The following is a 20,276-nucleotide window of genomic DNA, read 5'->3' on the forward strand; positions in this document are numbered from 1 at the left end:
CTGAGTGGGACTAAAGGAGATGAAGTGAATGCGCCCAAAAGCGCATCGCACTTAACACATCCGGAGACGCGCCGATCCAAAGCTTCTGCGCTTGTTGTTTGGTATCGAGCAGAGCCCCCGGATCCGGAGCAGGCGCTGAGCCCCGCCCAAAGCCGGGCCCCCTTGAGCGCGGCCATCCGGCGGCTGCAGTGGCGCGGCGGCGCCTCCGGGTGTCGCTGTTGGCCGCCGCCGAGCGGCGCTGGAGTCGCCGCCGCCGCAGCGTCCTGCCCCCGCAGGCTGCTCGCTCGCCCGGCGCCGGCCACAGCGGCAGCGGCACCGCCAGCAGCAGCAGCGGCAGCGGCAGGAGCGGCGAGAGGCGGCGGCGAGAAGCGACCCGAGCGGGCTCGCTGCGCTGCCTTTGAGCGGTGCGTGCGGTGTGTGGCGAGAGCGGCTGGAAGGGAGGCAGGGCAGCGGCAGGAGGCAGGAGCGCGGCGAGCTGTGGCGGCAGAGAATGGCGGTGAGGCGGCGGCAGAGGCTCGGGCCGGGCGGCGGGCGAGCGCTGCTGGGCGCGCTGCCGCTGTGCGTGTGGTGGCGGGCGGCGGCCGAGCGGGTCCGCTACGCCATCGCCGAGGAGCTGGGCAGAGGCTCGCTCGTGGGGCCGCTGGCGCGGGACCTGGGGCTCAGCGCGGACGAGCTGCCGGCGCGCAAGCTGCGGCTGAGCGAGGAGAAGCAATACTTCACGGTGAATGAGGAGAACGGGAACCTGTACGTGAACGAGAGGCTGGACCGGGAGGAGATGTGCGGCGAGTCGGCGACGTGTTCTGTCAGCTTCGAGGCGCTGGTGCACAACCCGCTGAACGTTTTCCATGTCGAGGTGGTCATTGAGGATGTGAATGACAACTCCCCGACCTTCAGTAAGGCTATTCAAGACCTGGAGATCGGTGAATGGATCCCTCCCGGTGCTCGTTTTCCGCTAGAGATGGCCCGAGATGCAGACGCAGGAAGCAACTCACTGCTGACTTACCAACTCACCAGCAACCCGTACTTCTCACTGTCCATGAAGGAAAAGCCGGGTGGAAAGAAGCAACCCGAATTAGTGCTGGAGAGAGTGTTAGACCGGGAGAAGCAGAGTTCCTTTGAGTTGGTGTTGATGGCGGTGGACGGTGGAGACCCCCCGAGGTCTGGGACTGTCCAGATTCGGGTCAATGTGACAGACGCCAATGACAACCCACCCGTGTTCAGCAAAAGCCTCTACGAGGCGAGAGTGGCAGAGAATCTTCCAGTGGAGTCACTGGTGCTGCGGGTAAGGGCGACGGATGCGGACGCCGGCTCTAATGGGAGAGTGTCCTACTGCTTTGGTAGCGTCCCGGACGCCATCAGGGCGTTGTTCGCTGTAGACAGAGAGACTGGAGAAATTAGGACATCAGGTCCCCTCGATTTCGAAGAGAAGAAGAAATACATCTTCGGCCTGGAGGCAACAGACGGTGGTGGGCTCACCGATCACTGCGAAGTGCAGATCCACATCACGGACGAGAACGACAACGCTCCCGAAATCACGATTCTGTCGCTGTCGAGTCCCGTGCCCGAGGATGCTCCAACTGGCACAGTGGTGGCCGTGCTGAAAGTTCGGGACAGAGACTCCGGCGAGAACGGTCAGGTGTCTTGCGAGCTGTCGGGCGAGGCGCCGCTGTTGATCGTGGCGTCGCCGGGCGGCTCGTACAAGGTGGTGACGGCGAGCGCGCTGGACCGCGAGCAGGCGTCCGAGCACCGCGTGACGGTGGTGGCCCGGGACCGGGGCAGGCCGGCGCTGTCGAGCAGCGCGGAGCTGGTGCTGGAGGTGTCGGACGTGAACGACAACGCGCCGGTGTTCGAGGAGGCGGCGTACAGCGCGTACGTGTGGGAGAACAACGCGGCGGGCGCGCTGGTGCTGCGCGTGCAGGCGCGGGACGCGGACGCGGGCGCCAACGGGCGCGTGAGCTACTGGCTGGCGGGCGGCAGCGCGGGCGCGGCGGGCGCGGCGCCGCCGGTGTCGGTGGAGGCGCGGAGCGGCGCGCTGTACGCGCAGCGCTCCTTGGACTACGAGCAGTGCCGCGAGTTCGCGGTGGCGGTGCGGGCGCAGGACGGCGGCGCGCCGGCGCGCAGCTCCACGGCCACGGTGCGCGTCTTCGTGCTGGACCGCAACGACAACGCGCCGCGGGTGCTGTGGCCGGCGGCGGCGGCGTCGGCGGCGGGAGAGGCTCCGGCGGCGGCGTTCGAGGTGGTGCCGCGCTCGGCCGAGGCCGGCTACCTGGTGGCCAAGGTGGTGGCGGTGGACGCGGACGCGGGGCGCAACGCGTGGCTGTCGTACGAGCTGGTGCAGGCGTCGGAGCCGGCGCTGTTCCGCGTGGGGCTGCACAGCGGCGAGGTGCGCACGGCGCGCGCCGTGTCCGAGCGGGACGCGGCCAAGCAGCGGCTGGTGGCCGTGGTGAAGGACCACGGGCAGCCGGCGCTGTCGGCCACGGCCACGCTGCACGTGGTGCTGGCCGAGAGCTTGCAGGAGGCGCTGCCGGAGCTGAGCGAGCGGGCGGCGGGCGCCGAGGCGGCGGCGGCGGCGGCCGAGCTGCAGTTCTACCTGGTGCTGGCGCTGGCGCTGCTGTCGGCGCTCTTGGTGCTGAGCGTGGCGCTGGCCGTGCTGGCGCGGCTGCGCCGGGCCGGGCCGCCCGCCGTGCTGCGCTGCCTGGGCGCGCAGCGCTTCTCGGTGGCCGGCGCCGCCTTCCCGGCCGACTTCTGCGAGGGCACCTTGCCCTACTCCTACAACCTGTGCGTGGCGGCGCCGGCCCGCGCCGTGCCCGAGGCCGCTTGGCCGCCGCCGCCGGTGCCCGTGCTGTCGGCGGAGGAGCTTCTGGGCGCCGATTCCTGCGACAAACTTAACCCCAACAGCAGTGTCATTGTGGGAGAGCCGCTCGCTGACCCTGACGCACCGAAGGTCGGTAAATTCTTTTTTCGTGAGCCTTTCTGAAGAGCGTTCCGCATTGTGTTTTTCGGCTCTCTTTTTTTAAGTCTCTCAAAGGTCTGTGTTTCATGGAACTCCCCTAAAAATTCTGTCCCGTGTGTCTTAACAGCCAGCGGTGCGGCCAGGCAGTGTTGGTCCAATCGCAGTTGTAGGCTTGTTGTCGCACTTGTTGGCTTAGTGGAATGTATTTTACCTTTAGGTTGTGGTGCAGGAAATCTTACAGCACTGGTGATGTTCTGAGTTACCGTATTCTTTCCTTCATTTTACACTTAAACCAGGCACATTGAGACGGCAGCTTTTTCCTCATGACGTGTTGAGGTGCAGCTAAAAATCTTTGTCTCCGAACGTGTCTGAAACCCTGCGGGTTTCTAATAATGAAGGCAGATTTTCAGTGTATAGAAGGAGATGCTCGAAGTTTAAACTTCTGGGTTTCTGGCTTTGCTTTCTCGATTGACGCCTAAGTAGTAGGTGTAGAGAAAAGGTCTTTATTTACTGCTCTTTTGGTGTTGCAGCCCGAAGGGAAAGGTACATGTGGATCATTGAATAGAGAACTAACATGTCATTCATTCCTTCACAATGAATTCTCCTCCCCTCTTCCGTACGCCATCATTCTTTTGAGGGTAGGTAGCTGCGTAAATGGCAGGTTTCAGTGAACACATTAATTTAGCCTGATCCATGTCACTGCCTGCCTCATTCGTTGTCAGACGGGTAGGGAAGCGTTTTTAATTCAATTTGTGCTGTCCAAAATGATTTACGTGTATAGTTAGGTGTCTTTCAGGTGGAAGCATGCGAGTTCAGGTTCATTGGGAAAATTTGGTGTACAAAGCTTGGGTTGTCTGAAATGGTAGGAATTGCTGAAGTTCCAAAGGGATCCATAATCGATAAAAAAAGATCTACTAATTTTACATGACGATCTCAGAAAAGTGAGTGAATATTTTTCCTTCCTGATCCAAATTTCCCGAAGCGAAGAACTGGGACTTGCGTGGCCCCCGAATAATACTGTTTGTTACCACTATTTCGCTTCTGTGCTCCAGAGGGAACATAAGAGATCTTCCCTAATGGAAGTTCAGCTTTGTGCGATTCCATGCTTTGCTGGAAGGCGTCAGGAGAAATGACAGCTTTAGTCCCTCTGGACTGGGCGCTGCCTCTCCGTAAGGACTTTGCCCGCCTGCGAAAGCTGCTCTTGGTCAGGGCAGGGCGGGCAGCGCTCGGCAGCGCTCGGTGCTGCAGTGCCGGGAGGAGGCTGCGGGCGCCGCTGTTGACCGAGAGGAGCGAGAGGAAGCTCGGAGCGCTGCAGCCCCGCCCGCTGCGGACAGACTCGCTCGCTCGTTCCCTGTCAGGCTCGGCAGCGGGCGGTCTGCGAGAGTCCCCGCGGTGCGGAGCCGTGCTACAACGAGACGGAAGGACCGGCGGCAGAAGCCGGGAGCGCTGAGCCGGGGCCTGAGTTGAAGAAGGAGGCGGATCGGCAGTCGGAGACGGGGAATAGCCGGCCGGGGCGCAGCGGAGCGGCGGAGATGTGCGCGGCGGAGAGGCGCTGGGGCCGGAGGCAGCGAGCTCTGCTCTGGGCCGTCCTGCTGGCGGCTTGGGAGGCGGCGTGGGGGCAGCTGCGCTACTCGGTGCCCGAGGAGATGCCCAAGGGCTCGTTCGTGGGCGACGTGGCCAAGGACCTGGGGCTGCAGCTGCCGGAGAACGGAGGCCAAGGCGTCCGCATTGTCTCTGAAGGTAGGACGCAGTATTTCGCTCTGCATGGGAAGACGGGACATTTAGTGACGGCGGAGAGGATCGACAGAGAGCAGCTGTGCGAGAATGTGCAGCAATGCGTGCTGCGCTGTGAGCTGATAGTGGAGGGACAGATGCAGGTTTACGGAATCCAAGTGGAAATCACGGACATTAACGACAACGCCCCCAGCTTCCGAGAGACTGAAACAGATCTGAAAATTATCGAAACGACAGCCCCGGGCTCGCGGTTTCCCCTGCCCGACGCTCATGATCGAGACTCGGGCCGGAATTCCCTGCAGAGCTACGAGCTGAGCGGTGACGAGCACTTCTCGCTGGCCGTGCAGGCGGGCCCCGGCGGCGATCAGCGTCCCGAGCTGGTGCTGGCGAAGGCGCTGGACCGGGAGGAGGCGGCGTTTCACGAGCTGGTGCTGAGGGCGATGGACGGCGGCGATCCGGCACGGACGGGCACGGCTCGGATCCGCGTTAATGTAGTGGACGCGAACGACAACGCGCCCGTGTTCAGCCAGGCGGAGTACACGGTGCGTGTGCCCGAGGACGTGCCCGTGGGCTCTACCCTCGTCACCGTGACGGCCACGGACGCCGACGATGGGCTGTATGGGGAAATTAAATACTCATTAAAGAAAATCACAGAGAAAGACTCGAAGACTTTCGAGCTGGGTAGCGACACTGGAGCAATCAGCCTATTGCGGAGCCTTGACTTCGAGGAAGGAGACTCTTACGAACTAGAGGTGCAGGCACATGATGGGGGAGGCCATTTTGACACAACGAAAGTTGTGATCACTGTGTCAGACGTCAACGATAATTTACCAGAGATTTCGGTGCGGTCGGCACTGAGCGAGATCTCGGAAGATACCCCATCGGGAACTGTCGTGGCCCTGCTTCACGTGAGGGACAAGGACTCCGGGGCTAACGGCGAGGTGCGCTGCTCCCTAGACGGGGGCGTCCCGTTCCGACTGGAAAAATCATTTGATGATTACTATCGCGTGGTGACAGCGAGAGAGCTGGACCGAGAGCAGGTGTCGGAGTACAACGTGACGGTGCGGGCGGCCGACGGCGGGTCTCCGTCGCTGCAGAGCAGCGCGGTGCTGGCGCTGCGGGTGCTGGACGTGAACGACAACGCGCCGGTGTTCGCGGAGGAGCGCTACAGCGCGCGGCTGGCGGAGAACAACGCGGCGGGCGCGCTGGTGCTGACGGTGCTGGCGACGGACGCGGACTGGGGGCAGAACGCGCGCGTGCGCTACCGGCTGCGGGAGGGGCGGGTGCGGGGCGCGCCGCTGTCGTCGTATGTGTCGGTGCAGGCGGAGACGGGCGCGCTGTACGCGCTGCGCTCCTTGGACTACGAGCAGGTGCGCGAGCTGCGGCTGTGGGTGCTGGCGGAGGACGGCGGCGCGCCGGCGCTGAGCAGCAACGTGTCGGTGCTGCTGCAGATCGTGGACGAGAACGACAACGCGCCGCAGGTGCTGTACCCGCCGGCGGCGGCTGCGGCGGGCTCGGGCTCGGTCTCGGGCGGCGCGTGGTGGTCGGGCGTGGAGCTGGCGCCGCGCTGGTCGGAGGCCGGCGCGCTGGTGGCCAAGGTGGTGGCGGTGGACGCGGACGCGGGTCAGAACGCGTGGCTGTCGTACGAGCTGGCCAAGGCGACGGAGCCGGGGCTGTTCCGCGTGGGGCTGCACAGCGGCGAGGTGCGCACGGCGCGCTCGCCGCTGGCCCGCGACGCGGCGCGCCAGAGCCTGGTGGTGGTGGTGAAGGACCACGGGCGGCCGGCGCTGTCGGCCACGGCCACGCTGAGCGTGGTGCTGGCCGAGAGCGTGGCCGAGCTGCTGGCCGAGCTGGGCAGCGCGGCCGACGAGGCGGCGGCGCCGGCCGAGCCGGCCGGGAGCCTGACGCGCTGGCTCGTGCTGGCCGTGGCCGCCGTCTCGTGCCTCTTCCTCGCCTTCCTGCTGCTGCTGCTGGCGCTGCGCCTGCGCCGCTGGCGCCGCCAGCAGCTGCTGCCGCCCGCCAGCGGCGCCTTGCGCGGCGTGCCCGTCTCGCACTTCGTGGGCATCGACGGCGTGCGCGCCTTCCTGCAGTCCTACTCGCACGACGTGTCGCTCACGGCCGACTCGCGCAAGAGCCAGCTGCGCTTCTCGGCCAGCGGCAGCTGCTGCGACACCCTCCCGGCCCGGCCACTGCCCGACGAGCCCGCGCCGCTGCTCGGGGACCAGGACCCCGCCGGCGCCCTTCCCGTGGATCCCTCCGCTCCCTCGGTGAGTTTCTGGGACCAAATTCTTTGTGCGGCGATTCCTTTCGCTGTTTGCCTGTCATTTCTTCCCGTCGTCCGTGTATTGCATAGGAAGATTTGTAGAGTGGCAAGGCAAGGCCCCGTTCATCTGCCCGCTGTGTTCTGGTCCTTCTTGTTGCGAGCAGGTGGACGTGGAGTCCCTCTTCAGCGTCCAATTTGGTGGGTGAAGAGAAGGGCGGTTGCTCTTGGCTGGAGGTTGGTTCTTTGTGGTTTTATCAAGTTGTTTTTCGTTTCTCCTTTTTTACCCATGCGAAGTGCAATTCCTGTCTGCCTCACTTATTCTCCATGGATGTGTCTCACGATGTACAAGTGGAAATTACATTGTTTGCAGGGTCAGGTGCAATGAGCTCATGTGCATGAGCAGATTGAAGTTCTCTTGAAACCACACTTAGCTGTCCCTTAAGATCACTTTCAAGTTTGAGAATCATGCACCTTCCAAGTCAGCCATGTGCCGAAGCCGGATGAGCAGTTACTGTGATGACTGGGTCCGTGTTAGAGATGTGTATCGCTTATGCTCTAGAGACTATTTTATTTTAGTGAGTAGCGCACATTTCCTTTGGGTATCAGTGATCGCTGTCACGTAGTGAGAGGTTGTGTGCACCACTTTTCATTCACTGGGCGCTGACTGCAGCTGGAGCTTTCGTATTGCATAGCGTTTGGACAAGGTGAAAGTTTTTTTCGTTTTCTTTTGTTTTTAATTCTAGAAGGTGTGGAGATGGTGTAGGAATTTAGTCTATCCTAGTTTTGACATGACACTTGCAGTTGTGGTTCCTCGTATTTTTCTGTTTTACTGCACTAAGAAATTACACTGAGGATGTCTGTGCGTGGCCATCGGTGTGAGTTCCTGTGTGAGGGTTGTGTGGGCATTTTACTCCCTAGATACCCTTCTCTTGTACCTGCTATTTTAGGAGAATCTAAAATGTCAGGATATTGAATCTTGCAGAGAAATCCTACTCCTCTTCCTGGGGAATGTACATGGGCTGATGGTAGTGGATGTTAGAGACGTTTTAAAATGTTTTATGTGGGGTTTGATTACATATTCTTGTAGATTCTGAGGGTCAGAGAATACGGTGGAATTGAGCAGAGCTGGAGACAAGAGTCCTGTGGGCTGAGTGTGGAGGTCTGGTGAAACAGGAGAGACACTGTTTGCTCTTTTCCTTGTTCAGTGTTCAGCCCTTCTTCTATGCAATGTGATTTTCTTCTGCCATGATAAATTTGTCCCAACAGATCTTAGTTCAGCTGTGTGGGGAGCCCTGGGATCTTCCTCCTGTGTGTTTGCAGGTTGTCCTGGTGTTTTAATGAATGGTTTATTAGGTTCTTATGGCCTGTGGATAAGGGAATATTGGGTGGAGCCAACTCTGTATTCCTTACCTGCTAAGTACCTGAACTCTGTGCCTAACCTTAGTGCCATCATCATCATCATCAAGAGTCTCTGCTGATCCCCTTCCTTTCTGCAGATGTGAACCTCTTGCCTCTCTCCTGTTCATGGCAGTGGGGTTTTAAGCGTTCCTGGAAGAAATTCTCAAGCTTGTCACATAAACAGGTTGAGAAGTGAAATATTATCCCCAGCAATGGGAAGCTGTGTGAGGAACTTTTCTTTTGGTGGCCTCTCCACCAAAGAAAGGGATTGAGGAGAGACTTGTTTGTGAGAAGGGAATGTTGGAGAGACGGCCTGTGCTTTTTTGACACCTGGCTTTATTCATGTCCTTCTGACAATTGTCTAAAGGTGTCTTCATTTTTTGATATCCCATCATTTGGAGTCAAAGAGCCAGTTCGTGTGTTCAGCATTTCGGTTTTCTGATTCATGGTATTTTCTGTGACTGGTAATTCTCGGGCACAGGTACAAACCTTGCACTGAGTAGGAGAATGCCACGTCCTCCTAAGAACCCATGTGCTGGAGAAAGATGATGTTACCTTTGAGTGATTCTTTGGTGACTGGATCATAAATTGAGCTGCTGACGTCTTTAGCCTTTACAACATTTCAAAATAGTTGAAATGATTGTGATGAGCAGTAAAATCGCTGAGCATATATGTGTGCTGTGATCCTTGGGATCTGAGAAGTTGGGAGAGCAACTTTTAATGATGTCTGTCTCCAAAATTTGCTTTCGTGTTGTGTGATGACTGAGAGAACTCTGTCTATGCAGAGACAGGGCCAGTGTAGCAGTTTACTGTGCTGTGGTTTGAAATGGATAAAAGAGATGTATAAAGTTCCATTTGTCCTGGTTGTTGGATGAGGCCTTCACCCGAGGTTCCACGGAGTTTCCTTTCTTCATGGTCCAAGAGAATGACTGTGGCTGGGGTCTGTGGTTTGATGTCCTGTGCTCTTGGTGCAAGACCGTTTGCTTTATTGTGTAGCTACTGCAAGTGACAGAATAAGAAACATGAATTTCTACATTGCAGTTGTTTCAGGAGTGTTGTCTAAATACCCGTAATAAATTGGGTGTTTCTGAAGACTTAGAATGCAGTTGGAGTAGGCGGAGAGGCTGGCTTTGATCCAGGAAATTGTTGTGTTAAAGGAATTTGTTTGGAAAATAGTTAGATTTCATCTCTGGGGTCAAGGCCTGTTCCATGTTTTCCTGGTGATCTCCTTGCAGGAAGTAAATGACAGTCACCCAGAAACACTGAACCATGTTACTCGGATAGAATGATTCAAATTTCTGGTGTGAAACATCTTTATTTGATTCTATGAAAGACAAAGAAATGGATTTGCACGTTTTCACTGTAAGATTCTCAAGTATAGAGACACAAAAGAGAAATTTCATGATCCATAGACAAATAATATCATTAATTCATAGCATAGAGCTCTAAACATTGCTTGAGACCGATCTCTTTCTCAAGTTAATTTGTGCCATGTAAGGGAAGACGAATTCAAGATACATGACGGAGAGCTGAAAGGCTCTCAAAGTCATCTCTTTTTAAAATATCATAGTGTCCTGACTTTTACACTTGTACCATAGTTTTTTTCAAGGAGCAGCTGAGTTCCTTTACTTACTGCTCTGCCAAAATTCGTAAGTCTTCGGATTGAGTGGGACTAAAGGAGATGAAGTGAATGCGCCCAAAAGCGCATCGCACTTAACACATCTGGAGACGCGCCGCGCCAAAGCTTTTGCGCTTGTTGTTTGATATCGAGCAGAGCCCCCGGATCCGGAGCAGGCGCTGAGCCCCGCCCAAAGCCGGGCCCCCTTGAGCGGGGCCATCCGGCGGCTGCAGTGGCGCGGCGGCGCCTCCGGGTGTCGCTGTTGGCCGCCGCCGAGCGGCGCTGGAGTCGCCGCCGCCGCAGCGTCCTGCCCCCGCAGGCTGCTCGCTCGCCCGGCGCCGGCCACAGCGGCAGCGGCACCGCCAGCAGCAGCAGCGGCAGCAGCAGCGGTAGGAGCGGCGAGAGGCGGCGGCGAGAAGCGACCCGAGCGGGCTCGCTGCGCTGCCTTTGAGCGGTGCGTGCGGTGTGTGGCGAGAGCGGCTGGAAGGGAGGCAGGGCAGCGTCAGGAGGCAGGAGCGCGGCGAGCTGTGGCGGCAGAGAATGGCGGTGAGGCGGCGGCAGAGGCTCGGGCCGGGCGGCGGGCGAGCGCTGCTGGGCGCGCTGCTGCTGTGCGTGTGGTGGCGGGCGGCGGCCGAGCGGGTCCGCTACGCCATCGCCGAGGAGCTGGGCAGAGGCTCGCTCGTGGGGCCGCTGGCGCGGGACCTGGGGCTCAGCGCGGACGAGCTGCCGGCGCGCAAGCTGCAGGTGGCGTCTGCCGGCAAGAAGCAGCTGAAATACTTCACGGTGAACGAGGAGAACGGGAACCTGTACGTGAACGAGAGGCTGGACCGGGAGGAGATGTGCGGCGAGTCGGCGACCTGCTCCGTCAGCTTCGAGGTGCTGGTGCACAACCCGCTGAACGTTTTCCGCGTCGAGGTGGCCATTGAGGACGTGAATGATAATGCTCCGCGCTTTCTGCGAAACAAATTTCAGCTGGAGATCAACGAGTTCACTTCTCCTGGTGCCCGGTTTTACTTGGGCATGGCAGAGGATCCGGACGTGGGCAGTAACTCGCTGCAGGGCTACGAGCTGGAGGCCAACGAATACTTCACGGTGGAGGTGAAAGAAAGCGAGGACGGGAGCAAATCCGCGGAGTTGGTGATGCGACACGCATTGGACCGGGAGAGCGAGCCGAGCCTGCATCTCCTGCTTACTGCGGTGGATGGCGGAGACCCGCCCCGGACTGGCACCGCCCAGCTGTGGATCAACGTCACCGACGCCAATGACAACCCGCCCGTGTTCGCGCAGGACCGGTACCGCGTCAGTCTGCGCGAGGACACTGCCCCGGGATCGACGGTGCTGAACGTCTCTGCCTCCGATGCTGACGAGGGCACCAACGCCCGCATCACTTACGGATTTGGGGAAATGCCGATCAAAGTTCTTCAAAAGTTTATGGTGGATACCCAGAGAGGGACCATAACGCTGCAGGAAGAGCTGGACTTCGAGGACACGCGCGCCTACAGCCTGGCTGTTGAGGCGACAGATGGTGGTGGTTTGGTGGCGCACTGCAAGGTGGAGGTGGAGGTGCTGGACGTGAATGACAATCCTCCTGAAATCACAGTTCTGTCGCTCTCTAGCCCGGTGCCCGAGGACGCGCCGGTGGGCACCGTGGTAGCCCTGATGAATGTGAATGACCTGGACTCGGGCGAGAACGGTCAGGTGTCGTGCGAGCTGTCGGGCGAGGCGCCGCTGTCGATCGTGGCGTCGCCGGGCGGTTTGTACAAGGTGGTGACGGCGAGCGCGCTGGACCGCGAGCAGGCGTCCGAGCACCGCGTGACGGTGGTGGCCCGGGACCGGGGCAGGCCGGCGCTGTCGAGCAGCGCGGAGCTGGTGCTGGAGGTGTCGGACGTGAACGACAACGCGCCGGTGTTCGAGGAGGCGGCGTACAGCGCGTACGTGTGGGAGAACAACGCGGCGGGCGCGCTGGTGCTGCGCGTGCAGGCGCGGGACGCGGACGCGGGCGCCAACGGGCGCGTGAGCTACTGGCTGGCGGGCGGCAGCGCGGGCGCGGCGGGCGCGGCGCCGCCGGTGTCGGTGGAGGCGCGGAGCGGCGCGCTGTACGCGCAGCGCTCCTTGGACTACGAGCAGTGCCGCGAGTTCGCGGTGGCGGTGCGGGCGCAGGACGGCGGCGCGCCGGCGCGCAGCTCCACGGCCACGGTGCGCGTCTTCGTGCTGGACCGCAACGACAACGCGCCGCGGGTGCTGTGGCCGGCGGCGGCGGCGTCGGCGGCGGGAGAGGCTCCGGCGGCGGCGTTCGAGGTGGTGCCGCGCTCGGCCGAGGCCGGGTACCTGGTGGCCAAGGTGGTGGCGGTGGACGCGGACGCGGGGCGCAACGCGTGGCTGTCGTACGAGCTGGTGCAGGCGTCGGAGCCGGCGCTGTTCCGCGTGGGGCTGCACAGCGGCGAGGTGCGCACGGCGCGCGCCGTGTCCGAGCGGGACGCGGCCAAGCAGCGGCTGGTGGCCGTGGTGAAGGACCACGGGCAGCCGGCGCTGTCGGCCACGGCCACGCTGCACGTGGTGCTGGCCGAGAGCTTGCAGGAGGCGCTGCCGGAGCTGAGCGAGCGGGCGGCGGGCGCCGAGGCGGCGGCGGCGGCGGCCGAGCTGCAGTTCTACCTGGTGCTGGCGCTGGCGCTGCTGTCGGCGCTCTTGGTGCTGAGCGTGGCGCCGGCCGTGCTGGCGCGGCTGCGCCGGGCCGGGCCGCCCGCCGTGCTGCGCTGCCTGGGCGCGCAGCGCTTCTCGGTGGCCGGCGCCGCCTTCCCGGCCGACTTCTGCGAGGGCACCTTGCCCTACTCCTACAACCTGTGCGTGGCGGCGCCGGCCCGCGCCGTGCCCGAGGCCGCTTGGCCGCCGCCGCCGGTGCCCGTGCTGTCGGCGGAGGAGCTTCTGGGCGCCGATTCCTGCGACAAACCGAACCCGAGTTGTAGCGCCTTGACGGGAGATCCCCCCGCCGAGCCGGACGCAGTTCAGGTCTGTAAAGCGAATTCTTTCCTTCTGCACCTTTAAGTAACCATGAGCTGGTGGCAGCGATCTCGTGCGGTCTTCTCTTCCCTAGGTCTGGTATTGGTTTTATTTTTCCCTGACGTGAAATAATCGCTTCTCGTCTTTTTGCATGAAGTGTGGCGAACCGGCAAGCTGTAAGCATTGTTAGGTCAATGCGAGGTTCTTTCCGTTCAATAGTTTCGAAGCACATTTGATTCATGATATATTTTGGTTCCTCTGGAAGATTTTCTTTGGGAAAATTATGTTTTCTTAATGGTTACCTGTTGTTAACGAACGAGTCCGCGGTAGGATGAGATGTTCATGATGCGCTTGATGTGGAGGGTTTTAGCTCCCGGTCGTTTTTTTCGAAGGTATATATTCGGACCTTCTGATAGGTGGACCGAACCCTTTCTTTTAGTTAAGGCTGCTGTAGGAATGCTTACACTGCTAATTCCATTTAATTTAGGATTTCAGAAAAACTCTGTGTGGGAATACTATGTCATTAGAGAGAGCAGTGTCATGCATATATTGAGTGAAATTGTAATGAAAAAATGCGAAGTTCTGATTGGAGAATGAGGAGTAATGAAGACTTATTGAGAGTAGTGTCTGATGTGACGGTGCAAAAAAGCAGCGCCCCTGCAGTGCTGAATTCGATGAGTATTATGAATGTTGTGATGAGTAGTTTCCCTATTCCATTACACTATTTGATCTGCAGAAAAGCTGTTGTTCACGCACGATTCGTGTAAAAACTGGATTTGGTGGAGCAGTTTGCACTTTCGGACGTATGGAGTAAAACTCGTGATACCCTAGACCTTATATCGAGAGATGGTTCCATCCCTGTTATGCGCTCATGATAAAGACTTTTTCGCGGGCGGTAGAAATAGCGTAATCACTGCAGGCATGTTAATTCTCTCCGGTCGTCATCGGTGGAGGATGAAACCAGAGATCAGGTGAACAAAATCCAAAGCGGGAGGTCCGCGCTGGACGAAAAGCGATGTCTCCTTATCGCGTATGTCCCGTCCCGCGAGCTGCCGGTGGCCGAGGCAGGGCGGGCAGCGCTCGGCAGAGCTCGGTGCTGCAGTGCCGGGAGGAGGCTGCGGGCGCCGCTGTTGACCGAGAGGAGCGAGAGGAAGCTCGGAGCGCTGCAGCCCCGCCCGCTGCGGACCCGCTCGATCACTCTCTTGCTCCAAATCAGGCGCGGCCCCGGCAGGTCTGTGAGCGTATCCGCGGTGCGGAGCGGTTCTGTAACAAGACGGAGAAGCCGGTGGCTGAAATACCGTGCGGAATCTGGGAGCAGAGTGGCAGCTGGAGCTCTCTGGGTTGGCGGCGAGGAGCTGCAGACGGAGGAGCGGTGCCGCGGCCGAGATGTGCGCGGCGGGGAGGCGCTGGGGCCGGCGGCAGCGAGCTCTGCTCTGGGCCGTCCTGCTGGCGGCGTGGGAGGCGGCGTGGGGGCAGCTGCGCTACTCGGTGCCCGAGGAGATGCCCAAGGGCTCGTTCGTGGGCGACGTGGCCAAGGACCTGGGGCTGCAGATCCTGGAGCTCAGCGATCGCAGCGTCCGCATTGTCTCCGCAGGTAAAACGCAGTATTTCGCTCTGCACGGGAGGACGGGACATTTAGTGACGGAGGAGAGGATCGACAGAGAGCAGCTTTGCCGGCTGGTGGAGAAATGCGTGCTGAGCTGTGAGCTGATAGTGGAAGGGGAAATGAAGTTTTATGAAATCGAAGTGGAAATCACGGACATTAACGACAACGCGCCCAGCTTCCCAGAGGAAGAAACAGAACTTAGAATGAGCGAGATGACAGCCCCGGGGTCGCAATTTCCCGTGAACGATGCTCATGATCCGGACTCGGGTCGGAATTCCCTGCAGAGCTACGAGCTGAGCGGTGACGAGCACTTCTCGCTGGCCGTGCAGGCGGGCCCCGGCGGCGATCAGCGTCCCGAGCTGGTGCTGGCGAAGGCGCTGGACCGGGAGGAGGCGGCGTTTCACGAGCTGGTGCTGAGGGCGATGGACGGCGGCGATCCGGCACGGACGGGCACGACTCGGATCCGAGTGACGGTGGTGGACGCGAACGACAACGCGCCCGTGTTCAGCCAGGCTGAGTACACGGTGCGTGTGCCCGAGGACGTGCCAGTGGGCTCCGTCCTCGTTACCGTCACGGCCACGGACGCCGACGAGGGGCTGTATGGACACGTGAAATACTCGTTGAAAAAAGTGTCCGACATTTTCCGTCTGAATTATGAAACTGGGGAGATCACGGTATTGAGAAGCCTGGACTTCGAGGAAGGGGACTACTACGAACTAGAGGTGCAGGCACATGATGGTGGAGCGCTTTTTGATACGACCAAAGTTACGATCTCTGTCACAGACGTCAATGACAACACGCCAGAGATTTCGGTGAGGTCAGCGATTAGCGAAATATCCGAGGACGCTACTTCGGGAACGGTTGTAGCCCTCCTACACGTGCAGGACCGCGACTCGGGAGCCAATGGCGAGGTGCGCTGCTCGCTCGACGGAGATGTCCCGTTCCGGCTGCAGAGCTCCCACGGCAGCTACTACAGCGTGGTGACAGCGGGAGAGCTGGACCGAGAGCAGGTGTCGGAGTACAACGTGACGGTGCGGGCGGCCGACGGCGGGTCTCCGTCGCTGCAGAGCAGCGCGGTGCTGGCGCTGCGGGTGCTGGACGTGAACGACAACGCGCCGGTGTTCGCGGAGGAGCGCTACAGCGCGCGGCTGGCGGAGAATAACGCGGCGGGCGCGCTGGTGCTGACGGTGCTGGCGACGGACGCGGACTGGGGGCAGAACGCGCGCGTGCGCTACCGGCTGCGGGAGGGGCGGGTGCGGGGCGCGCCGCTGTCGTCGTACGTGTCGGTGCAGGCGGAGACGGGCGCGCTGTACGCGCTGCGCTCCTTGGACTACGAGCAGGTGCGCGAGCTGCGGCTGTGGGTGCTGGCGGAGGACGGCGGCGCGCCGGCGCTGAGCAGCAACGTGTCGGTGCTGCTGCAGATCGTGGACGAGAACGACAACGCGCCGCAGGTGCTGTACCCGCCGGCGGCGGCTGCGGCGGGCTCGGGCTCGGTCTCGGGCGGCGCGTGGTGGTCGGGCGTGGAGCTGGCGCCGCGCTGGTCGGAGGCCGGCGCGCTGGTGGCCAAGGTGGTGGCGGTGGACGCGGACGCGGGTCAGAACGCTTGGCTGTCGTACGAGCTGGCCAAGGCGACGGAGCCGGGGCTGTTCCGCGTGGGGCTGCACAGCGGCGAGGTGCGCACGGCGCGCTCGCCGCTGGCCCGCGACGCGGCGCGCCAGAGCCTGGTGGTGGTGGTGAAGGACCACGGGCGGCCGGCGCTGTCGGCCACGGCCACGCTGAGCGTGGTGCTGGCCGAGAGCGTGGCCGAGCTGCTGGCCGAGCTGGGCAGCGCGGCCGCCGAGGCGGCGGCGCCGGCCGAGCCGGCCGGGAGCCTGACGCGCTGGCTCGTGCTGGCCGTGGCCGCCGTCTCGTGCCTCTTCCTCGCCTTCCTGCTGCTGCTGCTGGCGCTGCGCCTGCGCCGCTGGCGCCGCCAGCAGCTGCTGCCGCCCGCCAGCGGCGCCTTGCGCGGCGTGCCCGTCTCGCACTTCGTGGGCATCGACGGCGTGCGCGCCTTCCTGCAGTCCTACTCGCACGACGTGTCGCTCACGGCCGACTCGCGCAAGAGCCACCTGCGCTTCTCGGCCAGCGGCAGCTGCTGCGACACCCTCCCGGCCCGGCCACTGCCCGACGAGCCCGCGCCGCTGCTCGGGGACCAGGACCCTGCCGGCGCCATTCCCGTGGATCCCTCCGCTCCCTCGGTGAGTTTCTGGGACCAAATTCTTTGTGCGGCGATTCCTTTCGCTGTTTGCCTGTCATTTCTTCCCGTCGTGTTTTTATTGCATAGGAAGATTTGTAGAGTGGCAAGGCAAGGCCCCGTTCATCTGCCCGCTGTGTTCTGGTCCTTCTTGTTGCGAGCAGGTGGACGTGGAGTCCCTCTTCAGCGTTCAATTTGGTGGGTGAAGAGAAGGGAGGTTGCTCTTGGCTAGAGGTTGGTTCTTTGTGGTTTTATCAAGTTGTTTTTCGTTTCTCCTTTTTTACCCATGCGAAGTGCAATTCCTGTCTGCCTCACTTATTCTCCATGGATGTGTCTCACGATGTACAAGTGGAAATTACATTGTTTGCAGGGTCAGGTGCAATGAGCTCATGTGCATGAGCAGATTGAAGTTCTCTTGAAAATACACTTAGCTGTCCCTTAAGATCACTTTCTAGTTTGAGAATCATGCACCTTCCAAGTCAGCCATGTGCCGAAGCAGGATGAGCAGTTACTGTGATGACTGGGTCCGTGTTAGAGATGTGTATCGCTTATGCTCTAGAGACTATTTTATTTTAGTGAGTAGCGCACATTTCCTTTGGGTATCAGTGATCGTTGTCACGTAGTGAGAGGTTGTGTGCACCACTTCTCATTCACTGGGCGCTGACTGCAGCTGGAGCTTTCGTATTGCATAGCGTTTGGACAAGGTGAAAGTTTTTTTCGTTTTCTTTTGTTTTTAATTCTAGAAGGTGTGGAGGTGGTGTAGGAATTTAGTCTATCGTAGTTGTGACATGACACTTGCAGTTGTGGTTCCTCGCATTTTTCTTTTTTACTCCAGTAAGGAATTACACTGAGGATCTCTGTGCGTGGCCATCGGTGTGAGTTCCTGTGTGAGGGTTGTATGGGCGTTTTACTCCCTAGATACCCTTCTCTTGTACCTGCTATTTTAGGAGAATCTAAAATGTCAGGATATTGAACCTTGCAGAGAAATCCAACTCCCCTTTCTGGTCAACGTACATGGGCTGATGGTGGTGGATGTTAGAGACGTTTTAAAATGTTTTATGTGGGGTTTGATTACATATTCTTGTAGATTATGAGGGTCAGAGAATACGGTGGAATTGAGCAGAGCTGGAGACAAGGGTCCTGTGGCCTGAGTGTGGAGGTCTGGTGAAACAGGAGAGACACTGTTTGCTCTTTTCCTTGTTCAGTGTTCAGCCCTTCTTCTGTGCAATGTGATTTTCTTCTGCCATGATAACTTTGTCCCAACAGATCTTAGTTCAGCTGTGTGGGGAGCCCTGGGATCTTCCTCCTGTGTGTTTGCAGGTTGTCCTGGTGTTTTAATGAATGGTTTATTAGGTTCTTATGGCCTGTGGATAAGGGAATATTGGGTGGAGCCAACTCTGTATTCATCGCCTGCTAAGTACCTGAACTCTGTGCCTAACCTTAGTGCCATCATCATCATCAAGAGCCTGTGCTGATCCCCTTCCTTTCTGCAAATGTGAACCTCTTGCCTCTCTCCTGTTCATGGCAGTGGGGTTTTAAGCGTTCCTGGAAGAAATTCTCATGCTTGTCACATACTCAGGTTGAGAAGTGAAATATTATCCCCAGCAATGGGAAGCTGTGTGAGGAACTTTTCTTTTGGTGGCCTCTCCACCAAAGAAAGGGATTGAGGAGAGACTTGTTTGTGAGAAGGGAATGTTGGAGACAAAGCCTGTACTTTTTTGACATCTGGCTTTATTCATGTCCTTCTGACAATTGTCTAAAGGTGTCTTCATTTTTTGATATCCCATCATTTGGAGTCAAAGAGCCAGTTTGTGTGTTCAGCATTTCGGTTTTCTGATTCATGGTATTTTCTGTGAATGGCAATTCTTGGGCACAGGTGCAAACCTTGCATTGAGTAGGAGAATGCCACGTCCTCCTAAGAACCCATGTGCTGGAGAAAGATGATGTTACCTTTGAGTGATACTTTGGTGTCTGGATCATAAATTGAGCTGCTGAGGTCTTTAGCCTTTACAACATTTCAAAATAGTTGAAATGATTGTGATGAGCAGTGAAATCGCTGAGCATATATGTGTGCTGTGATCCTTGGGATCTGAGAAGTTGGGAGAGCAACTTTTAATGATGTCTGTCTCCAAAATTTTCTTTCGTGTTGTGTGATGACTGAGAGAGCTGTGCTATGGTTTGAAATGGATAAAAGAGATGTATAAAGTTCCATTTGTCCTGGTGGTTGGATGAGGCCCTCACCTGAGGTTCCACGGAGTTTCCTTTCTTCATGGTCCAAGGGAATGACTGTGGCTGGGGTCTGCAGTTTGATGTCCTGTGCTCTTGGTGCAAGACAGTTTGCTTTGTTGTGTAGCTACTGCAAGTGACAGAATAAGAAACATGAATTTCTACATTGCAGTTGTTTCAGGAGTGTTGTCTAAATACCCGTAATAAATTGGGTGTTTCTGAAGACTTAGAATGCAGTTGGAGTAGGCGGAGAGGCTGGCTTTGATCCAGGAAATTGTTGTGTTAAAGGAATTTTGTTTGGAAAATAGTTAGATTTCATCTCTGGGGTCAAGGCCCGTTCCATGTTTTCCTGGTGATCTATTTGCAGGAAGTAAATGACAGTCACCCAGAAACACTGAACCATGTTACTCGGATAGAATGATTCAAATTTCTGTTGTGAACCATCTTTATTTGATTCTATGAAAGACAAAGAAATGGATTTGCACGTTTTCACTGTAAGATTCTCAAGTATAGAGACACAAAAGAGAAATTTCATGATCCATAGATAAATAATATAATTAATTCATAGTATAGAGCTCTTAACATTGCTTGGGACCGATCTCTTTGTCAAGTTAATTTGTGCCATGTAAGGGAAGACGAATTCAAGATACATGACGGAGAGCTGAAAGGCTCTCAAAGTCATCTCTTTTTAAAATATCATAGTGTCCTGACTTTTACACTGGTACCATACTGTTTTTCAAGGAGCAGCTGAGTTCCTTTCCTTACTGCTGTGCCAAAATTCGTAAGTCTTAGGACTGAGTGGGACTAAAGGAGGTGAAGTGAATGCGCCCAAAAGCGCATCGCACTTAACACATCTGGAGACGCGCCGCGCCAAAGCTTTTGCGCTTGTTGTTTGATATCGAGCAGAGCCCCCGGATCCGGAGCAGGCGCTGAGCCCCGCCCAAAGCCGGGCCCCCTTGAGCGGGGCCATCCGGCGGCTGCAGTGGCGCGGCGGCGCCTCCGGGTGTCGCTGTTGGCCGCCGCCGAGCGGCGCTGGAGCCGCCGCCGCCGCAGCGTCCTGCCCCCGCAGGCTGCTCGCTCGCCCGGCGCCGGCCACAGCGGCAGCGGCACCGCCGGCAGCGGCAGGAGCGGCAGGAGCGGCGAGAGGCGGCGGCGAGAAGCGACCCGAGCGGGCTCGCTGCGCTGCCTTTGAGCGGTGCGTGCGGTGTGTGGCGAGAGCGGCTGGAAGGGAGGCAGGGCGGCGGCAGG

General features: G+C 58.7%; 1 protein-coding gene and 3 pseudogenes across 1 annotated transcript; all 4 read left to right on the forward strand.

The window, feature by feature from the left end:
* The first annotated feature begins 490 nt into the window (after positions 1 to 490).
* On the forward strand, positions 491 to 2,977 carry LOC148222054 (protocadherin gamma-B2 pseudogene; annotated as a pseudogene).
* A 1,105-nt stretch (positions 2,978 to 4,082) lies between these two features.
* LOC148222055 (protocadherin gamma-A10-like) lies at positions 4,083 to 10,417 on the forward strand. The gene is made up of 4 exons (XM_088173925.1): positions 4,083 to 4,157; positions 4,312 to 6,954; positions 7,115 to 7,148; positions 10,143 to 10,417. Exons 1-4 carry the CDS (start codon positions 4,083 to 4,085, stop codon positions 10,415 to 10,417), a joined length of 3,027 nt encoding a protein of 1,008 aa, XP_088030051.1.
* Positions 10,418 to 10,506: 89 nt separating this feature from the next.
* Positions 10,507 to 13,376, forward strand: LOC148222056 (protocadherin gamma-B5 pseudogene; annotated as a pseudogene).
* On the forward strand, positions 12,979 to 20,220 carry LOC148222057 (protocadherin gamma-A2 pseudogene; annotated as a pseudogene).
* The last annotated feature ends 56 nt before the right edge of the window (positions 20,221 to 20,276 follow it).

The sequence above is a fragment of the Sturnus vulgaris genome, chromosome 15 (assembly GCF_052056855.1).
Source record: "Sturnus vulgaris isolate bStuVul1 chromosome 15, bStuVul1.hap1, whole genome shotgun sequence".
Lineage (NCBI taxonomy): Eukaryota > Metazoa > Chordata > Aves > Passeriformes > Sturnidae > Sturnus > Sturnus vulgaris.